The sequence below is a fragment of the Barbus barbus genome (assembly GCF_936440315.1).
Source record: "Barbus barbus genome assembly, chromosome: 45".
Taxonomy (NCBI): domain Eukaryota; kingdom Metazoa; phylum Chordata; class Actinopteri; order Cypriniformes; family Cyprinidae; genus Barbus; species Barbus barbus.
Window position 1 is genome coordinate 12,760,346 of NC_136723.1, and position 22,631 is coordinate 12,782,976.

Consider the following 22,631-nt stretch of genomic DNA (forward strand, 5'->3'; position numbering starts at 1 on the left):
CTCACGTGAATGAAATCTAATCAATGATGCGACTGTCATTTGGCACGCTGTATTGAGCAGCCACATACAGTTTTTAATTGTAGTGTCTGTTCTCTAACTGGCCTAAATAATTTTTATTACAATAAAAATCAAAACGACGGTGGGGGACGGTGCTGCGGTGGGCAAGTGACATAACGGTGTTGCACACCGGTATCACCGCCAACAAAGTCTATCACAGCAAGCCTAGATGGAGCTAATATTATGTAGTTTGAAAATGGTAACATGCACTACAAAATTATCATATGTACATGTAGCATTCTACAGAATTATTACAGTTCGTATTCTACCTCAAAACTGGAATACAAGGTAGTGCACCATCAATAATGTATAATGTAGACCTACTGCACAATTAATATACACAATGCACTGTAGTGTGTATTACAAAACTAGTGTACTAGATAGTAGCTCACCTGACAGAGAAGTTCAGCTGTGGATGACTAGGTAGTGTCTATTACAAACCAATCCAAGCACACTACTGCAGGTAATACTAGACATTCGACTATAAAAACAGGTAGGCTATATTCACTACAATACTGATATTCTGACTCTCATTTTCTCCTATCTATTTTTTGTCAACAGCTGTGTAAGTGGTGCAAGTTCCAGAACACAATGCTGATCTCAGACAATATTCACACATGTTCTCCACAGAGATTGTTTCACAGATTAAAACTTGTTCAGGTGGGAGCTAGATGTTTCATAACTCACCTTGAGTAGACAGGCACTTGTATAAGAGGGATCTATGGCACATTAGAACAGACCTCGAATGGAACCCTTTCAATGGAAACCAGGGTGGTCTACAAGATCAATATCATTACAGAAAGACCCTTTAGATGTTTAGACACATGTAAGAAAGACGAAATGAAAATCAATAAAAGCAGCATCACCTTGACTGAAGGTCATTGTCTTTCCTTTAGAGTATAGGCATGTATACTGTAAATGTGACTGTGTTTGTAATCTCCTCGGCTTGTTCTTTACTTTGCTGTTGCTGGAAAGGTCACATCTGAGATGTTCCAGCTTGTTAGTGTGCCTCAAGTTAAAAGTGTTACTGCACACTGTATGAAATGTATTTTTTTTACAAGCTTCTCAACTACAGCAACTTCAAACTTGTGACTTGAATTTTCAGACTCTTGATGATTTTACTTGAGGAGATCAGAAATATCCCAGAGACCAGAGGATGAGTCATGTTCAAGGAGCGACTGTCACTGAAGAAACCCCCTTCAGACAACGAACCAAGACTCAGACGAAGAAGAAAAAGAAAGAATTAAGAGTTTTTGGCCTAATCCCGACAGGCTGCGGCATGAGATCGCATCTATCAATCCTGCATGCAAGCTGAGAGCTCACACCAACAAACTGACAGTTAGCAATCTCTAAAGATGAATTACACCCAGATAGATTAAAAAAAGGATAAAAAAGAGGATATGTTGCTCTAGCCGGAGAGAAGGTTAAGAAGTGTGACATCTTTTATTGTGCTCTGTCTGAGAGTGAAGGTGGGACTGTGATGCTGGGTTTCTCAGAAGCTCACAGTCAGAAGCCAACAGCTTCAAACAGAGTGTTGCCTTTCAAAGCAGTGGCTAATATAAGCCTGCTATTAGCCATTCACTCCCAACTGGTACAAAGAGGACAAAGTCAGACAGAGACAAAGACACAAAGAGATGAATGCATATAATTATCAATTAACTGATGTTTTATTTGGTTTCATAGCAAAGGTAATTTACACCTTGTAACAGCTACTACTGTTAGATATAATTGTTAAATTTTTCTTAAAGGAATACTTTACCCAAACCAAATCCTGAGACTTTCTTTTTTCTGTGGAATGCAATAGGACGTGCAGCTCTTTTCCATACAATGAAAGTGAATGGGAACTAACACCGTGTCTACACCGCACGCGAGCAGCGTGGTGCAGTGCGGCGCGACAAAATACAATAGAACCTATTATGCTGTCTACACTGGATGCGGCACGACAAATCCCCGACAGAAAACTGCTGCTGCGTTCTTTTTATGACGTACTGACACAAATTTCAAATGATTTTCAATGGTCGCTTTGACGCGTCTGGTATAGACACGGTGTAATGCTGTCAAACATTAAAATGGTCAATTCTGACTTGTGCACTATATTCCAAGTTTTCTAAAGCTTTACAATAGCTTTACGTGAGAAAATGTATAACAGAAAACATTTATAATTATAATGTTTTTTTATATAAAAAATATTCTGTCCTCCACACTGTTGTTATTGTTAACTTAAACTATTAAAAATATTTTTTGGTAATTGAAATGAAGCTGAAATAAAATATTAATATCAATTATAACAATTCTATATATTTTTAATAGATTAAAAATGTAAAAAAAAAAAAGGTGAGATGTTGCCTTGGGGTATGGTCTGTGAAATGACCTGAGAAAATATTCCTTTGGAATCAAAGCTTTGTTTATTGCATATATATGCTGAAATTATGTCAGTAAACGCAAGAAAAAAAAGCTCATAGATTTCAGTTTAATACAAGCTAAACGTGTTATTGCCTTAGTATGGAAAAACATCCAAAGACCTGTCGTTTCACAGTGGATTAAAGAAATGTCTGACAACCTTGTCTTGAAAAATTTACATATGCAATAAGAGGTAAAGCAGAGGTTTTTAAAAAGGTGTGGTCCCCTTTTAGACAATTTGTAAATAGATAGATAAAGTGGAATGTTATGTAATGATGACTGTAATTTGAAATCTAATGCACTATAAATGTATTTATTTAGCCAATTTATTTAAATACATCGTGACTGTTATTTCATTATGTTTATTTCTATTTCATTTTTGTATTTGTATATTACTTTATTTTATAACGTCTTATTTTTAATGTTATTTTCTGTTTGATAAATGTAGGGGTGGGAAAGTATACTCTGTAATGCTATATAATTTGATATTCTGTAGTGTTCATGGGGGTTTTGTAACAAAATTAATTAAAAAAACAAAGTTGAAAAAAAAAAATGTTGCCTTGGAAACTAACTGAAACAAGTTAAAAACTAAAATCACTAAAACTAAGACAGAAGAAAAAAAAATAATTAAAGCTAAATGTAATTTTTAAAAATGACAAAGGTACATAACATGACTAAACCTTGAGCTAAAAATTAAAATTAAATTGGAAAAAATTAAAATAAAAGTTCATTCAAAATATTACTAAAATCATAAAGGTATACAAATAATGCTAATACCACTGCTATAACATGTCACACAACTTGCATGGACTATGCACTTTTATTATGCAAATTTTTAGAGCTCAACAGTCCCCATTCAGTTTCATTGTATGGAAATGAGCTGCATTAACAATCTACCTAATATCTTGTTCTCAGTTTGAGAAAGTGTTTAGAATGACATAAAAGTGATCAACACTTAAATGCATGGATGTTTCACCAATCATTATTACATATTTGGGACTTTAGTGACCCGGACCTATATATCCAACATGGACAGATCTCTAATTGCTGCAACAACATAAAACTCTCCTGATATTTTAATAACAATTATGGAAGAATAAAATAAAGCATATTTCTTGAAACTTAGGAGGGTTCAATTTGAACAGATGATTTTACCATCACTGTCATCATCAGAGCGCACTTCCCTGGTACATTCAACATCTGGCTTATATTCGGGATCTTAACCATATTCTCAAAATTATCATTTTCAATGACTTCAAAAAGACCCAAGGTGTGCATTTAAGCATTTAAATGACTAGAAAAATTAGTAGAGAATTGTATTTTTTTTGCCTCAACTAACCCTTTAAGAGTTTCCTTCGACATTTCAGACAAAATCAAGCCATGACATGAGACTAATGTATCATTTGGACCAATCAGACACACAATTTTGCATTTGATTTAACAAATCAATTAGTCATTAAATTAACAAATAGTCACAGACCCCTCACCCAATACACATACTGGGTGTCAATATGTCTGTGAATGACTCCAGGCCCCCGGTTCCATGGCAACCGATCTGATAACACTAGTCTTATTGCTCAAAGGAATGCGGGTAGAGCAGCACTCACTTCATTTCCCTTTAGGAAAATGGACTCTTCTCTAATTAATTCATAGAAAAACCTTTCTGTGAATGAACACACATATCCTTCAGGTCATTGTGTACATTATTACTGTTCTTGTATATGTGCTTGTGTATTGTATCCTGTTTTATGCATGCTTATGATAGATCACTAGTTAATATTACCTCACTTATACCATGTTTGGCCTCTATCAATTTGTCTTCGGATTATCTAATTGAGAGTGTAAATTATATGTAGATACCTATGCAACATATAAGTGTTCTAAGTATCTTTAATAGTTTGTATATCAACTTCCAATCCAGTTCATATGCAAATTACCATGCATGGAGACAAAGAGTCGTAAACTTTCCCTCCAAAAGTTCAAGTCACCATAGGCTCTTTGACTCCCCAGAGGTGTGACCTCTATAGCAGATAAAGCTCTCACATCAGTGACCCGCCTCGAGTCTGCGGTTGTTTTAGATTCTGAGAAGATGAGGATGTGAGCTCTTCTGGACCCTCAGCAGATCTCTTTCTTAGCTCTTTTTCACTTTCTACCTGGGAAGAACGTGATCGGGAGTCCAAAACGTTGAAACCATTAAGACTTTCATCCGAGACTGCATTCCGGACACTCGTCACAACCAAGGCAATGCAAGTATCGTACATTTAACTAAACGAAACAGAGGTTTAGTATAAGTTATAAACCCCGTTATAAACGGCGCTGATGGTTTTACTCAGGTGGTTAAATGACTCTTTCCATAACTGCATTCTCTGGTTTCTCAAATGGCTTCATTCACCCACTTTATCTCCCCTTTGTAGGTACGCATGAGTGTATGTTTATTCGTTTGTTAGTTTAGATTAGTTATGTGTGTTAGCGTTTAGTTAATAAAAGTTGTGTGCACAAATTACATGAGTTTATGGTTCTGCCTTGCAAATTAAATGTCTCTTTACGATTTTGACCCTCGCTACATGCTCTAATGTATTAATACTTAGGAAAGTATTTTCTGTTGGCCAAGGAAATATCCTTTCTTAGAGTTGATATGAACTTACGCTGAATGTTTGCTGGATGGACAGATCAGTTGATGGCAATTTAATTCTGCTACAGTTATTACTGTCAGCCGATATAAATAATTGTAATTAATCATAATTAATTGTAATTATTTATATACAATTCCCTTTTGAGCTAATTTGCTACACTAACAAAGGCCATGTGACAGATCTCATCTCCTATAGAATAACCAATTACTGTGCTGCCTCTACACAAGGATGAAAATAAGAGCCAAATATTGACTTGCTGCTCTACCTGGCAGCTCAAACACTAACGACAGCTTAATAAGTCCAGTAGCATTTGCCGCCATCATTCACACTCTCCAATTAAAGTGGACTAGCCTCAATCAGTCAGACCTGAGAAATCGATCAACTGTCTGTGACGCCCAGTCTCGCAGGGAGATTTCTGGTATCTACAGGAATCCTTTCTGGCATCTACAGGGTCAATATGTCACACTGATTCAACACAGAGCCTAAAGCAACAGTCAGTCATTACACCGGTAACAAATACACACGTCCTGCAAATGCCTTTGTTTACCTAAGCAGACAAGTGGTCACGACACAGGGGGAAAAGGCTCTTCATAAAATTCGTACACTTGTGCCATAATACTCCACAGTACTATTTACACACTCAAATATCTAATAATAGTTACATTCAGTTACAGCTAAAGGCTAATCATTTTATCTAGTGTTTGACTGCTTTTGTATTGGGTCCAGGCCTCCAGACGGTCAATATGCAGTCGAAACACCATCAGATCTGCAATAAGCCCTGTAGCACATTCAACACTTCAGAGAGAGAGATAGAGAGAAACACTCATTTGCACCTCTGACTTTCACATTAAATAGTGTGGAAGGATTGTGAAGATACAATGGCTATAAATAGATTTGATACGTACAGGCATTGCACGTATGGATGATCGCACGGCTGTACTGAATATTATGCACACCGAGTGAATCATATTCACAACCCTAATTTCAAAGAAGAATAATGAGCTTCGCTATGGAAATTTCAGTAATGAGTTCTATATTAAAAGACATGCAGTAAGTCAGGACATGACTATAGTGAGATAAATCATGTTAGGAATTTTGTAGATAAAAAAAACTGTTTGGAATGACCCCAATTATATCTGCAGTGGCCCCAAAATTATCTTGACATTTAGTAATGTCTGCATGTTATGCTTTAGATATTCCAAATTCAGTGGTACAGTATATACATCAGTGTTGTTATTGTTAACTAAAATTAAAACAGAATTTATTAAAAATAGTTTTTGGTAACCGAAATAAAGCTAAAATATAAATATTAGATTAAAAACTTAATTTAAACTTAAAAAAATTATTTTCTTGGCTGAAATAAATATGATTAATTATACTGCATTTACCTAAACTAAAATCTAAATAAAAATTAGAAATATAAATAAAATGGAACTATTTTAAACTATGCTCACATCAATGAGTGGGATGAACTCTAAAAGTGCCGTTCTTTTTGTTTGGTAAAACATATGTGTTGAAACGGCTAATAATAAAATGTGACATTCTGTAGTTTTGTCTCATATTCATCTTTTAATCATATTTGTAAATGTCTTGACTCCACAGCCAACAGAGCAATTTTGTCTTTACTGTTCCAATACTTTTGGAGGGCACTGTATATATATTAAAAAATATAAAAGCACTTTATGTACAAGTACTAAAACATTAAAATAATAAGAAACTTTAAATTAATACACACTTATCTTGTTGTCTTGGCTGAAATAAATAAGTTAAAGTACTACAACTATATATACAGTGGTGTGAAAAAGTGTTGGCCCCCTTCCTGATTTTTTTACATGTTTGTCACACTTTAATGTTTCAGATCATCAAACAAATTTAAATATTAATCAAAGATAACACAAGTAAACACAACATGCAGTTTTTGAATGAAGTTTTTTATTATGAAGGGAAAACAAAATCCAAACCCACATGGCCCTGGGTGTAAAAGTGCTTGCCCCCTGAACCTAATAACTGGTTGGGCCACCCTTAGCAGCAACAACTGCAATCAAGCGTTTGCGATAGCTTGCAATGAGTCTGTTACAGCGCTGTGGAGGAATTTTGGCCCACTCATCTTGGCAGAATTGTTGTAATTCAGCCATATTGGAGGGTTTAAGCATGTACCGCCTTTTTAAGGTCATGCCACAGCATCTCAATAGGATTCAGGTCAGGACGTTGACTAGGCCACTCCAAAGTCTTCATTTTGTATTTCTTCAGCCATTCAGAGGTGGATTTGCTGGTGTGTTTTGGATCATTGCCCTGCTGCAGAACCCAATTTCGCTTCAGCTTGAGGTCACGAACAGATGGCCGGACATTGTCCTTCAGGATTTTTTGGTAGACAGCTGAATTTATGGTTCCATTTATCACAGCAAGTCTTCCAGGTCCTGAAGCAGCAAAACAGCCCCAGACCAACACACTACCACCACCATATTTTACTGTTGATATGATGTTCTTTTTCTGAAATGCTGTGTTACTTTTACGCCAGATGTAATGGGACACACACATTCCAAAAAGTTCAACTTTTGTCTCGAGAGTCCACAGAGTATTTTCCCAAAAGTCTTGGGGATCATCAAGATGTTTTCTGGCAAAACTGAGACGAGCCTTTATGTTCTTTTTGCTCAGCAGCAGTTTTCATCTTGGAACTCTGCCATGCAGGCCATTTTTGCCCAGTCTCTTTCTTATGGTGGAGTCATGAACACTGACCTTAACTGAGGCAAGTGAGGCCTGCAGTTCTTTAGATGTTGTTGTGGGGTCTTTTGTGACCTCTTGGATGAGTCGTCGCTGTGTTCTTGGGGTAATTTTGGTCAGCCGGCCACTCCTGGGAAGGTTCACCACTGTTCCATGTTTTCGCCATTTGTGGATAATGGCTCTCACTGTGGTTCACTGGAGTCCCAAAGCTTTAGAAATGGCTTTATAACCTTTTCCAGACTGATAGATCTCAATTACTTTCTTTCTCATTTGTTCCTGAATTTCTTTGGATCTCAACATGAGGATATTTTGGTCTACTTCACTTTGTCAAGCAGGTCCTATTTAAGTGATTTCTTGATTGTGAACAGGTGTGGCAGTAATCAGGCCTGGGTGTGGCTACAGAAACTGAACTCAGGTTTTAACGGGAGTGGGGGGTTACAATTCCATTTAGGGAATCTAATTTAATGCAAAATGTTTGCCAAAACATATTATCTTAGATGGTTCATAAAATCCTTATATGAGCTTGAAAAGTGTTAATGTAAAACTGAACAGAGTAATAATTTTATTAATTTATTAATTATGTGCAATATAAGCGTGTGGATGTTTCAGGTTCTTGCAATTTTTGAGCATAATGAACGTGTTTTTATTTATTAAATTCTTTTTTTTTTATTTAATTTAATTTTAGACACTGTCCAACAAATGAAATCCCTTATATATGTGGACACTTAAGCCTAAAAACAAAATATGTAGTATTTTAAATTATTTTCTGAAAGAACTCTCTTCACAAAAGCGGCATTTATTTAATTAAAAATACAGACAAAAAGTTTTATTTTACATTTTAAGTATTAAAAATGTAATTTATTCATTTTAAAACCTTTTTTTCCCATTAAAAATAACCATTTCAGCGTCTGGTGCTTAACATGAGGTCTCTAGCAAAAGCTCTTTCTTTTTTAATTAGTCCAGGAGGCCAATCGTTTAAGAGGCCATTGGTTCCTCTAAACCAGCTCTGCACAAATTATTACGATATCAGTGCTTAATAAAGGTCTCAACTGAATAAAGTAATGGATTTCCTTACCCCATGTGCTTATTACTACACCAGTAAACATGATAAAAGCTGTTTACAAACTATTAAGAAGGATTAATATGAATATCTGTTGTATTTTGCTTTCCCTATCAATTCTTTGCACTGTAGGTCTTCACATCAGATACTGTACTGTACTGCTGGCACCACAGAGACTGTCCTGCTGTTGAATCCAAAAATTATGATTTTGTAAAGAACAGGAAGAAGAGGGAAGTCGCACAAACATATGCATAAATATTCACATGCAAAGCTACTGCGGGGTGAATTTAGAAACCCACTGCAAGGCTTGCTTTGAACTCCCAGACTCTCCCAACCCAAGGTCATAATTTGGGGCAGGTGAAGAGAATTATCCCCTCCTGCTCTCTGAGATAAAGCACTTTGACTTTCTGTCCCTGAGATTGCACCAAAGCGTAGCGAATACTAAATGACAATCTACGATTTCTCATTTTGTCTGTCGCGTTCTCAAATGTTTATTAGACTGCAGTGTCAGTAGTATGCTTCAGATACGCATTCTTCACAAATGAAAACTCACAAAAACACACTCAAGCAAATGCACACAACAAAGCACCCTCTCATCCATTCATCTCTAATCAAAATTGCCCTGGCTCCATCGCTTCCCCCAGTGACCCCCCACCCCAACCCCGGGCCATCAAGGTCTTTAATGAAATTGCAGACAGCTTCTCCTCCATGAGGGTGATCATTAAAGATAAATGTGTTGCTGTTCTCCCTCTCCTATTTTTTTCTCTCCATCAATCGTCTTTATTCCTTCCTGTTCCTACTTCCCCATATTTCCAGACTTGCCCAGATCACACAAAATAGTCATCCATCATGCCTTTGATTTAGCATTTTCACTGTTTATTTTTTATTTTCTTCCTACAATGAAAGTGAATGGTGACCAAAGCTGTTCCCACTCACTTTTACTGTATGGACAAGAGAAACTTGCACATTCTGCTAATCAGACATTTTTAATTTTTAATAAAAAATAATAATTTTTGGGTGAACTGTCCCTTTAACACCAAAGGGGTGTCATTTTCTCAATCTGTTTTGGGAATAAATAAGAAGTGTGTGTGTGTGTGTGTGTGTGTGTGTGCAAATTTATTATTATGGCTTGCAGCTCAAGAAGTCATTGATTTCTTACTGAGTGTTAAAATGCATGAACAAGCCCTCATTTAAACAATGCCCTCATTTCAACAAGCCCTCATTTAAACAATGATAAACCACATCAATGAAAAATGAAATACTACTAAAACTGTATCATGTTGATAAAAACACGAACATGCATTGCACAATAAAAAAAGATGGTACTCTGCTGGTCTGTTAACCTCTGATTTTAGTGATTGCTATCTAAAGACATAAAAAACCCTAATTAGCGATCAGTGATTCTTTGACATTGTTCTTCAGTTTATTGTTCTTCATTGCATTATACAACTTCCAAGATGATTTTGATCATAGACAGCATTTCAAAGGAGCCCAGTGACCAGAATCAAATGTTTTCATTGTTTGAGAGTGTGAATAAATAACGTAGCATGAGATGATAACTAAAATGGGAAATTATTTTCCAACTTTAGCAAGACAAGCAAAAGTCTAGTCATTCCAGGAGAGGTTAACCTTCCTCTTGACTTCTTTTATATTGCTGTAGGTGTAAAACTCAAGCCTACGCACTAGACTGCCTCTTTATCTTTTGTAGCATAAGCATCTTTACACCATAAAAATCATATCATGTCTCAACTACAGTTAATAATTGTGACCAGGCATAGTTATTGGCATGAATTAACTGTTAATAGCTTTGCACTTCAAAACATCACAAACAGAGCCAAACAGCAAGGAATCGGCATCCGCATGCATTAATGGAGACTGTCATGGGTTTTCAGTGAGATAACAGTATGCAGATAGACAGATGCCCTCACGAAAAAAGGGTGATGGCAATGCTGGTGATGGATTTAAGATGAAATAATTCATATCTTCACCTTGGCAGGCAAAGTTGTCAGAAATGAAGTGCGCTTTAGAAATGGAGGGGAACTTTTAAGCTCAGACAGAACTCCCTCATGGCAAAAGATGAATGTGAATTTTATTTATATTCAACCGAATGCCAGGAGATAAAGTGTCTTTTACACTGACTAGCGGCTGAGATGAGTTTATGTTTAACAATTACAAATGCATAGCTGACAGGGATGAATAGACTTCATATGGCGTTCTCTTCCTTCCTTCCATTTAAATCTATTCATCTCAAAATACTCCAGAGTCACTTCCGCCCTTAGGATGAAGCTTTGGTGATTCTATCAGTCAAAAACAGTTTCTAAGACTGGTTTGGGTTTTCACTCAACTTGCCTTAGTGTGGCATGTGGAGCATTCAATTTTACGTGAAAGGTAAAAAACAAAACCATTTGACTTTTGCCATGCAAAGTGAACCACTGATTTTACCTTGAGGTTCCTGAGGAGTTTGAGTGGTCGGGTTTACTGCCTGCATTGGTTGACTGAGGGTCAGTGGTGACTTCGGCTGGCCTGTTAGGACCATTCTGTTCTTGGCAGCTGCAGAGGGAGTCCTGTTTACAGCTCCAACGCCAAGCTGGGGTCTTAGGCCCCGTGGTGGACGATAAAGACTCCCCATATCCTGTGCTCCCATGGGGGGTCCAGAAGGATCATCAGCTCCAGAAACTGGAGACCCAAGGGCTAATGGAGATCTGCCCGCCTACATTGACAAAAAAACATTAAGCTGCAGTCAATAAACTCTTCCAGTGGTTCATAAACTTGTCTACTGAAGATAACAAGTGTTAAAATTTAAAAGCTAACTGACATTCCCTCTATAAGGCATTCAGGGAGTAGTCTGTTAATACTCCATAACACGCACACACTGTTACATTATCAAAGCACTCAGTTTCACCAATGTAATCATGTAATAGAGTTTACATGTAATTAGGTTTACAAAGAAATAGACATAAAAGCATTTAACCAAAGAACAGCATATTGTCTAGAGCATTCCTTACCGCTGCAGACAAAGGCTTGTTGAGAGACCCATAGAAGCTGTCTGCTCTGCCTGCCATTTTATGGGGCATGGTATTGCTGGGTGGCTTAATTCCAGACACCATGAGTCCAGGCGAGAAGAACCGGACCTTTTGCATCTCTTGACGATACTTATCATAGAGTAAATTTGAGGCACTCAGCACAGTGGCTTCCCCTTGATCTCTGACCGCTGGTTTGGCCTGTGTGCTGCTGTATGTTGAGAGTCTTGTAGGTAAGGACGACACCTCGTAAGTTCCCTCAAGAAACTGGGGTTTCACCTGGGGTGTCTTCCGAATGTATGTAATGATTTTGGGCCGAACGCTTTTCGGTTTTGGCAGGCACTTGCTTGGAGGGGAAGTCTCCATTGATGCCTGCTGTGGAGGAGTTTTATGGATACTTGTGTTGATTGTGGTTTTAACTGGGGCTCTTAAGCCCGAGCTATACCCAGCATAACCCAACTGAGGACCTCGAGAAGGTAAAGTCTTGATGGGTGAGGAAGGAGGCTGTCTTTGAGGAGACCTTATGGTCTTGGGGGATGGATGTGTTGAAGGTCTAGTCGGACTGCTGAAGGCCCGTCGGCTGAAGTGAGTCTTCCTTTCTAGGCTGGAGGGACTTGCAGCACGATCTGCTGAGCTTTGTCTCTTCAAGCGTTGGGCTTCTCGCTTAAAAGTCTGGTTGGAAGGTGTCTCTGAGTCTGCGATGGGATTGCTGTTGACTTCTGTAGTCGGTAGCACTTGTGGATGGGTCTGACCTGTCTCTGAGAAGTGGGATTGTTGCTGGTCTGCCTTGGTGTCTATGCTCGGGTATCCTGAGGTTAGTCGTTTTTCAGTAGAAAGAGGGCGGACTAGCTGCCTACAAGAAGGTAGCACCCTCACCATACCTTTCGGCACCTCGGTTGACATCCTTTTCCCAGCATTCTGCTCTGCTTCCATTTGGAATTTTTGCAGTTTTACTGCTCCATATGAAGGATGCATTAGCTTACTTCGGTCAAATTGTGGTTCCTGAGGCAGTGTGGTAGAGTTATGGTTTTGGTCCAAATCCCTGGGAAGCTCCCTGTTTCTCTCTGAGTGGATGTAGGACTCGATAGTAGCTGGATGCTGGTTCCTGCCTTTGTCTGAGGTAGACTTGGTGGACTGGGAAGAGAGAGGCTGTGTGCGGCCTGAACTGCCCAGGGCACTGGATAAACTTCCACTGAGGCTGGTCACTGCAGAAAGAGAAGATGAAAAGACATTGCTCTCAGAACCACTTCGTGCATCTCTCAGGGTCCGGTTCACACCAGAGCGAGAGCTGGAGGTCCTGAGGTCAAGGGGCTGAGAGTTCTCATTTGCATCTCCGTCCACACTATGGTTTTCATTGTGGTCTTTCCAAGGGGAGCCAAAAGTGGTGCTGATGGCTGTAGATGACAACTCTTTGTCACTGAAGTTCTTTGCTCCCTTCCTGATTCTTTGACTCTGCATGTCTGCCTGTTCTTCTTCTTCCACTACAAATGTTTCTAGGTCTTGACACTCCAGCAGTTCAAACTCTTCAAGCTCAGGGTCTTTACTCCGAGCATGTGTTCCCCAGATAAGGATCCTCTCCTGGGCTTCGGAGTGCGACACCAGAGGGGGTAGTGGGCTGCCATGCTCTCTGTCATCTGAATAAATGTTCTCTTTGGTGATTTGATTGGCATTGGCGTCTTCCACTGTTTCTAGCAAAGGCTGCTTGTCGTTTTTCTGTATTTCTTCTTGTTGGTTGACTTCACCAGCTTGTATCTTTCCTTGGACATTCATGTTGTATAAGTCTGAGGTTCCCTCTCAAAAGCTCAATAATAATCCTGGATCCATCAAATGTATTGTTCTCTCACTTGCCTGTACCTAGGCTTTCAAAGTTTGCAGTTTGGATGGAGTGCAGAATCACAACCTAATCTCACATTATTTCCATTTCTGTTCCGAGATACTGCCAAATAACTGAGCTGTGCTTGTTTATTTCTTAACAGGGCGATGCACTTGATGACGTCACATCAGTTTGAGGACCTTGAAATGCCTTGTTCATTCATCTGGTGCCAAACCTGGACAGAAAATAAATTAGACATTACATGTTATAAGCAGTGCAGTGTGTGCTTCAGCAAAAGCTATCCCAGATGGGTTGTTTAATTTGCACAAGATTTGCATTTATTTAGATGAGTTTTTAAACACAGTTTACTTTCTCAGTTTTCCTGAATAAAGCAAAACTTCATTCTTATTTTACTAAAGGTTAGTTTTCCAGACTCCCAAATCTAAATCAAAACATAATTCATATTATATTGAAGGTAAGGAAGAAGATTTAAATTTTTTCTTGCATGGCTGTTTGCTGTTTCACTGCAGTTTTCAATGAATATAAAACAGCTTAAAGGCATGCACCACTTCTGTAAACAAAGTAAAAAGGTGTGCATTTACATTTATACCATTTCTTGACAGAGCAATGCATAAAACATATTTGACTCAACTAAAAGCTACAAATGCTGGAGACAAGAAAATAGATATTGCATATTTGGCAACATTTTCAATAAGTCCAAATTTATAGCTCCTCAAAAAATGAAGGGTCTCAATGGACTATTTCCTCAGGTTTCTTCACATATTTCATAGCATCATCTGCTAAGACCTCAATCTTAGTGCCCAGTTCAGACAGATTTTTTTTTTTTTCAGTTGGTTTCAGTAAGCTACTAGGCTACATTTTATATTAATTATGAGTATTTCCCTAAAGAGGTAATATGACTTCACCATCATGCCACTATGAACAGTATTCTGTGAGTGGAAACCAAAAATAAAGCATTGTAATGTTTCCTACACCTAATTCATTTCTCTTTAAAGAACCACAAATTGACAAGCCAGAGTAATGAATAGGAAGTCTATTGACACAAAGCAATAAAATGTTTGGCTCAGTCCTTTAATGGCAGATGGTAGTACCTCCTTTTCTCTAGTAATTAAGTTTTCAAATCTTCACTGCTGAGAAATATGTATGGCCAAATCAGGAAGCCAATTTGAATAAATGAAGATTGATGTGCTGCTGAAAAAAAAAAAAAAGATGAGACAGAAACATTTCCCCATGTGTTGGCTTCTTACTGTGCAAGTTTGCCCAACAAAAAACAAAAAAAGACAATTAGGGAGAGTATGAAACGGCTTGTAATTAACAACACTGCTCGCAGTACTCACAGTCAGTTAGGGTATACAAATGATGAAAATACACCATTAATCAAAGGTAGGGTTTTAAGCATCTCTATAAAACAATGACACAGCAGCTGTTTGCCTATAATTATTATTATGACATGCCAACAGAAAGCCTATGCTGTTTCGTTATGTAGATATGGTCCAAACCAGAAAAAGCAGCAAAGCAAGGTCGTTCTGACATTTTCCCAATAGGGAAAAGGGGGTTGGGATTGTTTCATGTGCTGACTAGGTAGAGTGGGTGGGTGGTCAGTGACTTAGGTGGGCTATAATCAATCACAACATAGATTTGTAAGAAGAGAGAGGTTGCCTTTTTCCCCACATCAATTATAATGATTTTTGCTCAACAGACTTGAGTAATTTATGCTGGAATAACAGAAAGAAATGACCACTAAATCACTTCAAGTGTAAGATCCAAGTGCACATGCTTGTGCAGGAAATCAGAAAGGAGGTCCATGGAAAATAGACAGCCCATACAATCCATATCACAGTCAGTTAAATGGGCAACAATTTGAGAACAAGCATATTGACGTTGCGGCACCAGACTTTCACATAGTTCTACCCACAATCCTGCAGGTTGATGAAGTGCTAAAATCACCCACCCACATACCCACCAGCAAATTAAGACTAATATCAAGGTACACTTCATACAGCGAATCCCATAATTGCACAAACATACATAAATATAAGCGGTATTGACACAACATATCAACAGGGTGTTTTTCCCTCTTTATAACTTCTTAATATGTTCTATACTAAAAGTGCATAAAATAATCACCAGTACTACAGTTTTTCTCAGTCGCTTTGGGGCATTTCTCAAATCATCCTTAATATTTGCAAAGAAGTATGTGCATTTCTCAAAACAATTCGTACAAACAGCACCACACAATAGATTACCTGCAAAAGCCTGTAACTTACTCAAAATCTTTAGTTCATCTCTCAAAAGTAAGTATTTATGTCAATGAACATATCAGTGCCATCAAAATGAAAAGTCCTTGCATCATTGTTCACAAACAAGATAGTCAAAATGTTTAGTCATGTTGTCAATATAACAGTGCACTCTGTTAATATTACCTGATGTAAAATATGGAACAGTTTGGATGACAGTTACTGTAATGAAGCAGAAGGCTGCATTTCTTATGTATGCCATATATCCTTTCAAAAGTACAAATTTACACATTACTGTATGAGGGATATTGATTGAAAGAGACTGTTTCGAAATGTTTGAATTATTGAGGATATGGTCGTTCTCCCAATATTTAGCTGCACCCTTCAGCCATTGTAAGCCCATGATTGACAACATGGTCCACAATAGTGGCCCTTATTTCATCTGATATGCACCTCTGTCCTTGGCCTCTTCTGCCTCTTCCTCTGTTTTGCCTCTGTACACTTCCATGCATCCTTACTCCTCTTCTTCCTCTCGTCTGTTGACCCTGATCGTTTTCTAGATATTCATACATCATCAGAATTTGTAACTCTTGTGTTGTCCTCTGTCTATATATGCTTTCCAATTGAAGGTTCATGAAATGCACCTTTGAGCTATTTCAGAGAATTGGTTTATAATCTATATTCTAAAAAATATTCACTTGCACAATTCATGGCAAATTTACAAAAAGTCTAATAGAAATGTGTAGAACATATGCTTGACAGTTTATGACAACTAGATCAACCATTTTGCATCTAATGACTTACACGAACTAATCACTAGATGTTTTGAGGGGAAAGACTATTGCACAGAGAACTATATAATAAATTTTAAGCAACATGATATTAGCAACTGAAAATTTAGGAAACCACAGACAAATGTACATAATCAGTTGCATGAATGTACCAAAGCAATCGCAACTTGTTCAAAATAATGAGAAACCGCTTTTATGATGTGCACAAGTGACTAGATGATGTGGAGGTTGAACAAGTAGTTTTGAAAGCGACTGAGAAAAACCATAATCAAAGAAAAATGTTATGCTTATGTTTATAAGTTTATTTATTCTGAGCACAAAAAATATATTTTGAAGAATGTTGGTAACCAAACAGTTTACGGCAGTTATAAAAGGGATAGTTCACCCCAAAATGAAAATTCTGTCATAAATTACTCACCTTCATGTTGTTCCAAACCCATAAGACATTCGTTCATCTTCGGAACACAAATTAAGATATTTTTGATGAAATCCGAGAGCTTTCTGACCCTATATATAGCAATGCAAGTGAAATGTTCAAGGCCAAGAAAGGTAGGTCTTCACTGAAAACTTACAAAGAAGAGAAGAAATTGTTGAATAAAGCCGTTATTTTCTTTGCGCACAAAAAGTATTCCCGTAGTTACATATAATTAAGGTTGAACAACTGCTGTCACATGGACTATTTTAATGATGTCTTTACTACTTTTCTGGGCCTTGAATGTGTCAGTTACGTTGCTGTCTATGCAGGGTCAGAAAGCTCTCGGATTTCATCAAAATGAATTTGTGTTCCAAAGATGAATGAAGGTCTTACAGGTTTGGAACGACATGAGGGTGAGTAATTAATGACAGCATTTTCATTTTTGGATGAACTATCCCTTTAACCTCCATTGTATTTTTTTTAACAATAGCTACCGTCAACTGTTTGGTTACCAACATTCTTCAAAATATCTTCTTTTGTGATAGACAGACAGACAGACAGACAGACAGACAGACAGATAAATAGATATTCCATTTTAAAAACAGAAGGTTGTGGTTGTGAGTGAACGCTTCAGGTTGTCTTCCACTGACACACTGACTCTAAAAAGCAAGGCCTGGTCAAGAGGGAGATGAAAGACAGGAAGGAGAACTCTGTCCTGAGACCATGTTCTACTTAAACACACTCTGCCTTCAAGCTGATAACAAACTCCCAAGCCTGCTCTCTCTAGCCCTTACAAAACACTCAAGCAGTTCATGCTGAGCTAACATGCTATTTTTCTACAGAACACAAATAGGACCTGCTCCTGGATCAAGATCTTTGGTTGCTTTTGGAAGTAGCTACATTCTACACTGTAAAAAAAAATCCCGTAAAACAAACGGTAATATTCCGGCAGCTGGGGTGCTGGAAAAATACCGTAAAATAACGGACAATAACTCAACTGTAAAAATACTGTAATTTTTCGTAGTTAAAATTTTTTATTATTCCAGCAGATGGGGCTCCAGAAAAAAAGTTAAATAACAATTAAAATAGGTTTGTTCCTGTAATTTTCATATCAAAACATCAAAAAGACTACAATGCTGTTCCATCACATTTATTACTTAACATTGAAATATTACATTCTCACATTTCTGTGCACACTTTTTGTTTTTACAGAATGAGCATTTAATATTGTATCACAACATGTCATCAATATAGCAGGATGCATATTGAGTAATTTCACATTTCCAAAAACAGTATAAACATTTACTGTACTTTCATACCATTAAAATGATCATATAGATTAGACAATTTCACTTTTTCTAAAAAAAATAATAATAATACTACACGTTTTATTTTAAATGTACAATTTTTCAACAACAGAGTATGTGTCAAGGGCCTAAAAGTCAATTTCCTGGTTTAATTATACTCAATTCCGTTCAACTTGAATGCATGGAAATGCATAAGACACTGAATTTAAAAGTTCACCACACAGACATCATATAGCTTTGACAATCAAGCTAACATGCTATTTTTTCTACAGAACACAAATAGGACCTGCTCCTGGATCAAGATCTTTGGTTGCTTTTGGAAGTAGCTACATTCTAGGATTTACATTCCAGTTATTAACACCAGTAACACAACTCCACCTGATATTTCTAGCCTGATAGTGTCGTTGATAATGCTAATAGGCTATTACAGCTTGTTTGATCTGTATGCAGCGTTTTAGTTAAGCTTCTTAACTAAAACACTGTCCATTCACACTATAGCATTTTGTGTTTTCCTGTCCACGCAGACACATCTGTAAATGTTTTAATCACAGTGCTGCGCATGCGTAAAATGTCATAAATATTCAGTCAGATGATACTGAGAGAGCAGAGATAATAAAGTTCTCATGCAATTCATCTGACATGATCATTTTAATAGCAAAATATCCCACCACTCACTTGCCATTGCATGCATGGTCTAAAACGCAACTGTCATTATCTTTTGCCACAGCAGGCAGCAATTGCAAGAAAACATGCTGTCATTTCGCAGGAATGTAATGTGAACACTGTATGAAGTAACATTTATCTTTAGCAACATTATTAAAATAAATAGTATGCACAATGCCATAGATACATGGGTACACTATGCATCACGACTAAATATGCATCATTTTTTTAATGTCTCACAGTCTACAATGCAAAAATAACATTTTCAAATTTAACCATTGTATGAGCGTCTTTTGAAAGAACAGTTTTCGGAATGTATACTATGAATACAGTGACCTATCATATATAAAAGTATACTCGCATTACTATTGCATCTGTTATCTGTGTACGTATGCTAGGCCACAGTCTTTGATTCATAAGGTTGTGCATGACTAAATCAACACTATGGTGTGAAAAATGTGTCTGACTGCACACAAGCGGAATGCGTCTTTCCATGTAGCTCTATAAATGCAGACAGCAGCAAAGCTCTTTCAAAAGTAATGCAACGAGATTCTCAAGGCTCAAAAAAGGAAATCATCTAAGTTTGGGGAGCTGAATTCACCCCAGTGTGAGGTGAACACCCCCTTTCACCCATGATGAAAGAACACAGTTACAGTGAATGACAACCCGAGTCTATGCTTAACCTTTGAAGAGCGGTGTGTATCAGCCTTCTGTGTAGAGGGTATAAACACACCAGCACAACCTTAATGACATATTTACCCTCAGGTTTTCACATCCTGCAACTTTCTACAGCTCTTCCTTTTAATCTCGAACACATTTTTACCTTGCAAAAAGATAAAAAAAAAAGAAAGAACGTGTGTTGATATCTGTTAACCTAACGAACCAACAATTGTGAATATTGTTAGAGACAAAGGTACAGAATCAGCTCAAGTTTGGCAGCCAATTTAATTTTACATTTTATTATTTTACTCTTATATTGTTCACTTTCAGTGTCACAAAAAGAGGCACCAGACACTTAGGTCATGTGTACTGGCACTGCAGTTTATTTTCTATTCTATATAATAATAAAAATATATACATTTTAAGTAGGCCTATATAATTCTACTTAGATATTACATAATAGTAATATTAATAAATAAAAAAATAATGCGACATTTAAACACCAGGTATAAATGGCAATCTGATGCTATTAGGAAGTGTAAACGTAGCCTATTGATAAATGAAGAACAGTAATTAACACCTTCCGGTTCAAGTAATTAAGAAAAAATGGACATCACAGCAGGAAAATCTGTTGTAGACAGTTGCATAAAACGTGGTGTTCTTGTGTTTCTGTATCTCTGCTGTTGTTAACCGAAGTGACAGCTGGGTTCAGGTTTTCTCTGTTCTTCAGCCTGGTCTGGAGGCTTGTTCTGGGCCAACGGGTGTTTCTCAAGACCCCTTTGGAGCTAATTAACCTTGGCCTAAAGATAGCACAGAAGACTTCACGACTTCAGCATGAGCCAAAGAGTCTGTTTTCCACTCCAGTCCTGTCAACACAGCCATTTAGCAGTGTATTATTCTCTCAAATATAGTCCATTTAAATCTAGCTCAATTTAGATCTATGAATGAAGAGGAAAATCCACCCCCTTATTAATATACAGACTGAAAAATTAGTAAAATATTAAATGCATAAATATTGCTTTTGTTATCTACTGTATTAAAAACGTTAAACTCCTTTTGATTAAAATCTCTTAAGCTCTTAAATCCTTTTAAAATTATTTCTGTAATTGATATAAAACAAGCTTAAATAGAGTACAAATAGTAGATAAAAACTTAAATAAAAATGAGAAATATTGCTTTGGCAACTCATTGAAATAAAAAAGTTAATAAACAAGTTGAAGTTTGCCAAAATCACTCGAACTAAAATTTAAATAAAATAATGCAAAATTAAAGCTAAAAATAAATATAAAAAAAAAATGTATGTAAAAATAACAAATGCACAATAAAATACAAACTAAAACTAAAATTAAAACAAAAACCGTAAATGTAAAAATGAAAGGATAATCAATATATAAAAAATATTAAAGCAAGCATATAAACAAACAAACAAACAAACGGACAGAAATATATAAATCTGGAAATATTATACACCAAATAAAATATAAAAAATAAAGGTAAAAATAAATAAATGTTGACCTAAAAAATATACCATTTATAAATAAATAGGTTTGGAAATAAATGGACAAAAATGTGGAAATAGATATGTATAAATGCTCTAATAAATAGTAATTTATGCCTCACTGAAAATTGTATTTATTTCTATACATTATTTATTTTTTATTTAATTCATATTTAATTGATTTATGCTTTTAATACTAGCCAAATCAGTCCTTCATAGCAAGTTGGCACAAATGTATTTATTTATTTTCTGAGGAAAAATAAATCTATGCACCACAAGGAGAAGCATCCTCAGTGCTGTGTTGGACTCGATGTGCTCTGTAAGCAGAAAAATCTACACCAAACAGCACCACGAGGCTCCTCAGAGCAGCCAGACGGGTAGGAACAGATGCCGGAGTCAGGGTGAGCCTGCCAGCCAATCTTGAAAAGAGGGTTTATCAAGTGTGAAACTGGGGCATGGTGGAGTGTGACCGGAGTCGGACGTGGCACCAGCCCGTCCAGCGTTAAACTCCTAATAATAACAGAAAATGAACAGCGAGCACCCTCAAATTATTCAGTCAAGACAATGAGTTTAAGGGTTTAATTAAATCATAAACACAACTGCTTTGGGAATTATTGATGGTTCACGGTAATCATTGCATATTTCTGCTGTCGCTTGGCCACGGCAGGGGGCGATCAGGGACGGACCTGAGGAGAGGAAGCGAGCAGCAGCTCAGAACACAGGCTTAATTCAGCGAGACTAATGGTACTTGAAAGCCCTTCTCTTCCTGTCATGGATTGAGGATGTGTGTGTCAATCAAGGTGCAGAGCAAAAATCAAAGGACACTGAGACAAAACAAGAAGCATGTGAAAGAAGAGGTCTTAACAATGAAGACGAGAAGTGATGCTATCCAAATTCTGCTTCACGGTGAATAATGTAAAAGTTGGAGAGAAGAATTAAATATTTCAGCACAACAGCACATGTGGTCACATAAGAGGCTTGAATGACTATGAAGTTTCTTACTGTAGTTATAATGGGATCAGGCAGTGCAGGGCACATCAGGACAGCCAAACTGAACAAATTCTTTGGTAATAGTTAGTAAAAACCAATGTGAGATTATTTATAGGAGCCATATCGTAAGGAATTAAAAACAAAGGTGTTTTATGGTGCTTTTGGGGGCTTGACAGCCCCTGGTCACTATATTGTTAATGTTTATCGACTCATGAAAAATACCTACTTTTGTGTTTCACAATATAAATAAAACTAAATCAAATAAAACTTCTTCCCTCAGGCAATCCATCTCGTGAACACTTGACAATAAACATGGAACACACAACACTGTCATACATTATTTAT

The 22,631-nt window shown here is 37.0% G+C and overlaps 1 protein-coding gene across 1 annotated transcript in view; it reads right to left on the reverse strand.

Annotated features, from left to right (window-relative positions):
• The window catches only part of LOC306864428 (microtubule-associated tumor suppressor candidate 2-like), a gene marked incomplete at both ends in the record, with an annotated part of 39,098 nt that extends 25,437 nt beyond the window's left edge, over nt 1-13,661 (reverse strand). Inside the window, 2 exons of the mRNA XM_079408438.1 lie at nt 11,314-11,581; nt 11,877-13,661. Coding sequence (XP_079264564.1) covers nt 11,314-11,581; nt 11,877-13,661 — 2,053 coding nt within the window. The remainder of the gene's footprint in view (nt 1-11,313; nt 11,582-11,876) is intronic.
• Between the last annotated feature and the right edge of the window lie 8,970 nt (nt 13,662-22,631).